The following is a 7,818-nucleotide window of genomic DNA, read 5'->3' on the forward strand; positions in this document are numbered from 1 at the left end:
ATACAAAATGATGTAAAAATAAACTGTTATAAAATTTTTAAAAAAAAGTTCCTCCCATTGTCTTAAATCAGCTTGAAGCATGAACAGATGAGGTTTACAAATACTAATTGTAAAGGGTTCCAAAAGATGCAATTATTTTAGAAGTAGTTTTCAGAGAGTATTTCATCTTCAAATCTTCTCTAACCAAAATGTTTAGGGTTTACAATTTCGCGGGAGAGAGACTGAGGATAGATCCCCAGCCAACCAGGCCTCAACCCTGAAGAGTTAGATCAGGCAAAATAACTGGATCCCAATGTCCTTTAAAACTGTCTCTGTCAGCTCCCTCCTGAGAACAGTCCAGTAGTATGCCCAATGCGTCAGGGAGTTTAGGGCCATCCATCCCCGTCCTGTCTCCTAATAGTTCTGAGATGAGCTCTCTTTCTACTGCCTGCCCAAAGAAGATATGCAGGAAAAACTTCTTTCTCAGACCCTCAGGAATGAGATGTATTAGACATAAGAAAGGAGGTGCTTTCACTGTGGCATCATGGGCTTACCTCCCTGAGTGCCCTGCCACAGCACACTCAGAGTGAGGAAGGGATAAGACACGTGGAAAACAGTTCAGCCTTTCCAGTCTTTTCTACTGTGATAAGTAATAGGACCATTGTGCCTCTTAAAAGAAGACACTGCAAGTCAGGTGACTTGTTTTCAGGTTGATGAATTGTGTAAAGTGAGGGGAGCCATAGCTGTCTTTGGGTTTAATCACTTATTTTTCATTGTGATTTAGACAGCCATTTTTGTTTGTTTGTTGCTTTTATCAGTTCAAGTAAATTGCTGATGTTTAGTCAAAGTCAACTCTCTTCAGTTACTTGGAGCCCTGAGAAGCAAAAAAAGGAAGCCACTATCATCATCATTGTCCTTTTTTTTAAGGAGAAGCCCAAAAGAGCAGCAGTCAGGCGTTCTGCTACTAGAAAGTGGGTACCATGTACTTGTGGGCAATTACAGGATCCTGAACTCTCCCAGGACCTCAGGCCCCTTGCCACTCAGGCTGGCTGTTCCTTGGCACCTTGGTCTTTTACATCCCAGAAGGCTCAGCATTAGGCGACCACAGCGTGACTTGCTCAGGCAATCCACAGAGAACTCAGGAAATGGCCTTAAATTCTCTGCATTTGGAGAGTTTGAGAACATGTGAATTTTTATTTGATAAGTCAAAAGTTGTTGACTAAGCATTTCATTAACCAAACATTCAATGAAAGATATTTAGTGGTTAATTAGAGAACATCTTCACCTAATAAGCAATAACTAGAACTGCTATAAAATGTTTGTTTCTGACTCCCCTCTTACCACCTCATGTCCTGAAATACTCCCAGAACAGCAACAATTATGAAATTTCTTTATAATAACTTTCATCAGGAACTAAAAATTAACTTCATAATTTAAATTATCTAAAATGAGCTTTTGAAATCATTGATGCATTTTCTGCCAATATTAGAAATCTCTAGGTTGTGGTATAAGCAGTGTATTAAAGGGAGAACTGTATAACGTCAGTTACAGAGCCTTGAGATCATGGCTCCTGCACAGACCCACTCCCTGAGCTCCAACAGCCACTCACACAGCCTCTGATTAACATTTCAAACATGAGAAACCACAACTACAGAGGATTTACATTTAAACAATTGTGACATTATTCTTTGTCTTTTAAATAAAAACCTTGCTTTCTGTTAATTCCACCAGTGAATCCAAATTCTTAGTCCTAGATCAATACAAGGATTTGATTCTTGTATGTACAAGGCTCTTGGTTCTGCCACGGATTGCTGTCATGTGCCTCATGAACTCAAGATAGAGTTCCAGCTCTTGAAAGTGAGAGGAACGTGCCTGGGAAGCCAGGCTTTCCATTGTTTCCATATAATGTAAGCCTAGTTTTCTTTTCAGCAGCTGTATTGCATGACACGAATATTCTGCCTAGATTGAAATTCCTTGTAAATCATACTATTCATAGTATTCTTTAGTAAAACATTAGGATGTAGTTACTAGATGAGCTGTGAATCTACAGTTAACTTGATGATGATATTAGAAGTATCTATGAACAGTATGTGCTATATCTATAAACAGTATGCATGATACTAAGACAACATGTGCTTTTGCATCATCGTGGTTACTATTAGTAAACAAATAGAAACTACAAATAGGTTATAATGATGCTATTTCAGAAGTTTCCTTAACACGAGATTTTCTTATTTTGAAAATTGGGGTATTTGATCTTCTCCAAGCATTGAGCTTTTTATAATAATAAAATTATGATCCTATCTACAAATTTTTCAATACTCAGGCATTGAGTTCTTCTGGAATGGTCACAAAAGCTCTCTCAGTGGACAGACGCTAGCTCCACACCCCTCTTGTAACATATTTTTAGAAATCAATTTTTAAAAAGTCTTCGTTTATAAAGTAGGGCAAGTAAAATAACAGTGTCTGTATTTCATCTGTTATCAATTAAAACAATGCCATCTAATCCAAGCATTGTGTCAGCTCTCCCTTTTTTCTTTTGACTCAAGTATTGTATTTTCTTTTCTTTTTCCATAGTCTCACTTTTCTATGTTTTGCTTCTCCTTTTGTGGGTGTGAGGGGTTCAGAGTAGATCAGGTCTGATCCATTTCATGTGTTTAAACTTTCTCCACTGGCACTTGAGATGTGAGTTGTCTTTCATTTTCTTGTGGCTTTAAAATCGGAGCTTGTAGGCGCTGTTAAAGGGGTTGGGGAGTATGGGCAGTGACAGGGAGAAGAGTTGTCCGCTGGAGAGGGGAAAGCCATGTGCATTCAAGCACAAGAACATATCTCTAAGATGAGTTCATGAGATTTGGTTACTCCCTCTTTTTGTTTTTTGGTTACTCCCTCTTACCCTAAATGGTGTGTGAAAAATTGCATGAGTGTGTTTCTATAGTCACTTTCAGAAGATTCTCAAAGAGGTTACCTTTTTATTTTTTTAAGGAGAATGCTGATCAATTCTATAGTTTTCTATGTCAATATAGGATAAGGCATCTGTTTAAACTGTAGCAAAGTCTCTAGAAGTGCAATCAGTGCATTAGAAGAGGGGCCTCTGCCATACTATGCCCAGGCCGCTGGTGCTGAGCTTAGTGTGCTGTACCTGTCCAGGAGTGAAAACCAACTCTGGTCTTGGTTCCCATGGAGAACAAGTAAATCTTTGTAAATCTTTCATGATTCTCTTTTCAAAGAGGATCTCTCAGTATTTGACCATACTGTATTAGTTTACCACATTTCCTAGGAACACATGATTATGGGAAATGATATTAGTCAAGCCAGAAATAAATAAAAATGTTTTTACAAAGTAAACTAATGTCTTTGTTTTCTTATCCTCCCCGTTCTTAGTCTGCTAAGTAAATCAAATTATGCCATTTCAATGAAAGGTTTTTCCTTGGGTAACCCATTTAATGAATGAAATCTACTGTAACCCCTTAGGTAAAATGGAATTGATATCTTTCTTTTTAAAAAAAAAAGATTTATTTATTTGTGCATACAGAACTGGGGTACAGGCCAGAGACTCAGGGGTGGCGAGACTTCACCAGAGACAGAACAGGCAGATCGACGAAGTACACTGCTGAGGGGAGTAGCGGGTGGGTCGGGAAAGGTCTGCAGCACTAAGTGGTCACCTCCAGGGCAAGCGGGAATCGAACTCATGCGGAAGTGGTTTCAGCTTCTTAGTGCTGTTCTTCAACCCGCTGTGCCACCAGGGAGGGCCTGATGTCTTTCTTATTCACGTAATAATGAAGAGGAAATTAGAAATGAATTTGTTTACCTGAGTTCCTGGATTAATGTCAAATCGCAACCTAATATATAACCTGAGTACAAGTGAATCAAGATAATCTTAAACCCTACCATGGTTTTTTCTGACCAGAATATCTAGAATGTATTGAAAGTGGTCATTCCTGATCAGAAAGCCTTCTACTAGTTTGGTGGGTTGAAGTTATAAAATTTCACCATATATCTTAAGAGCAATTCGCTGGAGTCATGAACTGACCTTTGCTAATTGTTATCTGTTTAGGGATAAAGCAGCACCATGGACTGGGGCACCTTGCACACATTCATCGGGGGTGTGAACAAGCACTCCACCAGCATCGGCAAGGTGTGGATCACTGTCATCTTCATCTTCCGGGTCATGATCCTGGTGGTGGCTGCTCAAGAAGTGTGGGGAGATGAGCAGGAAGATTTTGTCTGCAATACCTTGCAACCTGGCTGCAAAAATGTGTGCTATGACCACTTCTTCCCGGTTTCCCACATCCGTCTTTGGGCCCTGCAGCTCATCTTTGTCTCCACCCCGGCGCTGCTGGTAGGGATGCATGTGGCCTACAACAGACACGAAGCAGCCCGCAAGTTTAGGCGAGGAGAGAAACGGAGTGAATTCAAAGACTTAGAAGACATTAAAAAGCAGAAGGTTCGGATTGAGGGGTCCCTGTGGTGGACGTACACCAGTAGCATTTTTTTCCGAATCGTCTTTGAAGCATGCTTTATGTATGTGTTTTACTTCCTTTACAATGGGTACCACCTGCCCTGGGTATTGAAATGTGGAATTGACCCTTGCCCCAATCTTGTCGACTGCTTTATTTCTAGACCTACTGAGAAAACCGTATTCACCATTTTTATGATTTCTGCATCTGTGATTTGTGTGCTGCTTAATGTGGCCGAGTTGTGCTACCTGTTACTGAAACTGTGTTTTAGGAGATCAAAAAGAGCACGGATGCAAAGAAATCACCCCAATCATGCTATGAAAGAGAGTAAGCAAAATGAAATGAATGAGCTTATTTCAGATAGCGGACAAAATGCAATCACGGGTTTTCCCAGCTAAACATTTTAAAGCACAACATAGCTGACTCATAATAAAATTGGGATGGCCTCCTGAAGGCATACTGACCTAAAAATCCCCTCTCTAGGCTGAAGACTTTGTCTTTGTACATGACTTTCATAATACACAGCTACTTGAGTTAATTTTTGGTAGAATAATTATGCCATTAATATGCAAAGTGGTCCATCTCAGAAAACTAAGACAGGCTGACAACTGTGCCTTGAAGTACAAACTTTAACATGTTTGTTTTAATCAGACCACCTGACATCGTGTGTTGTGAAAATTTAAGTGCATCATGATTGCTGACAAAGACAATTTATCTATAAATTGATAGTTTTATTAGTAAAAGATATTTTTATAGTATTGAAGTTTTCTAGTTCTCACTTAAATTTATATAAAATATTTTTATAATTTCTGGTCTTTCTTACCTAGAAAAACATGGTGTTAGTTTTAGAACTATACCCTAAGCATCAAAATTTTGAATTTATACAGGATCTTTTTTGTTGTAAATATTGTTTTTACAATATTTGTTATGTCTATTGACAAATATATGAACTATCATGATACTCTCAAGGTGGAAAGTGTTCATTGTACAATATGTTTTACTACTTTCTGAATGTAAACAGACCTGTCTGGAAGCAGGAAACTTTTCTTAACTTGCCTATTTGCAATCATTGTGAACAACTCACTTCTGAATGTGCTTGCTTCAATAAAGATTAGCCCGCTACTTCAACTTTCATCTGCAGTATGGGTTTCTGGCCCTAAGGAGTCTGATGAATTGGTTGGTGACTTGCTGGTGAGACTCCTGGTAGCCCTGTGCGAGCCTCTTGGGACTTCAGTGGGGCCTCTGAAATGAACATAGACTGAGTTAGGAGCCCATCCAGTCTTCAGTTTGAAGAGGGGTGCTTTAGGACACAGAAAATGTCCTCTGAGCCAGTTCAGTCTTAACAGAGAAGAATTTAAGGACTGTTTCTGCAATTCAGAATTCAGTGTAAATCTTACCCCTTCATTTCCATAGATTGAGAAATCGTCCTCCCCAGGGATTAACAGATGGAACACAGATGTCTTTTAATGTGGATGTCCATAAGTCAATTGCAAACAAGTCACTTTGGAGTAATAACATACACACAAATGCAACCTCTGGGTAAAGAGATATAATTAGAGTGGTCTTCCACGCCAAGTGGAAAATGAATATATGAGAGCCTGACATGGCACAATGATTCCATAATCTATCTCCAGGAAACCAAGTAAGTCTCATTTTCTTCAGTCCAGAGCAAATTCCAGACATCATTTTGCCCAAACATATTTTAGTATCACTCAATAAAAAACAAGGACTAACTTTTTGAAACAATTTTATGATCACACTATAAATAAAATCTAGTTAGCACTCTTAATTCCTGATTATCTTTAAAAAATTCTTACCTTTAAATGGCTATTTGAATAGGTATCAAATGACACTCATAACAGGATAGGAGAAAATATCAGATAAAACAGTCTTGGCATCAATTTCAATCTGTGTATAAAAGGGATCCATCTATGCTCTTGGAAATCCTAGTCCCCCTTATGAGAGCCCTGGTGGTCCTTTCTCTCTTTTATATTTTTAATCTCTTCCTCTCTCTAGTTGCTTTCTACTCTTCACACTCTTTGAAATGTCCTTCCCTCTGGAACTGTCTCTGTACCGTCCATGCTTTCTATCCACCTACTTCTCAATACCTTAACCTGGACATACAGTCACCACTGAACTGAAGTCAATAGCAGTACCCATGACTTTTTGAACACCAAATCTTTGGCTTCTTCTCAGTTATCATCTTGAAATTCTGTTTTCTGGATCCTGAATACTGCCCAACCTAACCTTGAGTCTTCACCTCCTCAGTTTCTTTCACTATCTTCTCTCTCTCCTAACTCTTGAATGAAGATTTTTTCTTTCTTGCAAGGCATCCTATCTTACAAAGAGGACATTGACTTTCAAGAAGTTAGCTTGTCCAAGGTTAATCATAAAGAGCAGAATAGCAGAGCCAAGCCTCAAGCCAGATCCAGCTAGTTGCCATGGGGGAGTTGCCTGGGAGTTCAATGAGCACAAGCTGAATTTAGCAGCCCACCCATTCTCAAATGGAGTGGTTGGCTACTTTAGAACACAGAAAATGTCCTCTGGGTTAGTCCAATCTGAAGTCAGTGGCTTAACCTCCATGTTGCTTTTGACTCCCAGAGCACCATGCCTGATGACCCAAAGTTATGTATAGTGTTAAGAACATTCACACACTGCTCACCTAATCCCAACAATTATCTGTTCATGTCTATCACTATCCCAACAGACCTTATTCTCTTGTCTGAATTACTCTGAAGCAAATCTTATGCATATTTCATCTGTAAATATTGCAATATGGGCCTTTTAAGACTAGAGACTAATCTTGTTTAAGGAAACACAATGTAACCATTACACCAAAAAATGCAGTCAGTGTTCATAATTCCAAACTTTCTTTTTTAAAATCATTCCTGTTATTTGATATAATTACAGATCCACAAGTAGGTGTAAGAAAAAATACAGAGACATTCCATGTTCTCTTTAACATTCCCACAGTGGTACTGTCTTACAAGTGATAACACAAGATCTCACTCAGGATTCTGACACAGATAAATCAGATAGAGCATGTTTCTACTACTACAAGGATCCCTCACATTGCACTTTTATACCCACTTTCTATTCCATCCAAACCCATCACATTCCTGCTTAATTGCCAGCAACTTCTGATCCACTCACCATTTCTGAAGCTTTGTCATTTTAAGAACGTCATAAAAGGAATCATACAATAGGAACCTTTGGAGATTGGATTCTGCCCCTGTCCCTCCCTGCATCATAATTCCCTGGAGCTTCATCTTTATTTCTTTCCACTGTTGTGTAATATTCCATGGTATATATGTACCACAATTTGTCTAGCTATTCACTAACTGAAAGACACCTGTGTTGTTTCCAGTTTAGAGTTCATGTG

General features: G+C 38.9%; 1 protein-coding gene across 2 annotated transcripts in view; it reads left to right on the top strand.

The window, feature by feature from the left end:
* Positions 1-5,564, top strand: part of GJB6 (gap junction protein, beta 6, 30kDa) — a 10,002-nt gene extending 4,438 nt beyond the window's left edge. For both annotated transcript variants that reach the window (XM_004680268.2, XM_012723137.1), the window contains exon 2: positions 4,034-5,564. In XM_004680268.2, coding sequence (XP_004680325.1) covers positions 4,049-4,834 — 786 coding nt within the window. In that variant the 5' untranslated portion in view covers positions 4,034-4,048 and the 3' untranslated portion in view covers positions 4,835-5,564. The remainder of the gene's footprint in view (positions 1-4,033) is intronic.
* The last annotated feature ends 2,254 nt before the right edge of the window (positions 5,565-7,818 follow it).

This window comes from Condylura cristata, unplaced genomic scaffold (genome assembly GCF_000260355.1).
Source record: "Condylura cristata isolate star-nosed mole 26May11 unplaced genomic scaffold, ConCri1.0 scaffold00010, whole genome shotgun sequence".
NCBI classification, from domain to species: domain Eukaryota; kingdom Metazoa; phylum Chordata; class Mammalia; order Eulipotyphla; family Talpidae; genus Condylura; species Condylura cristata.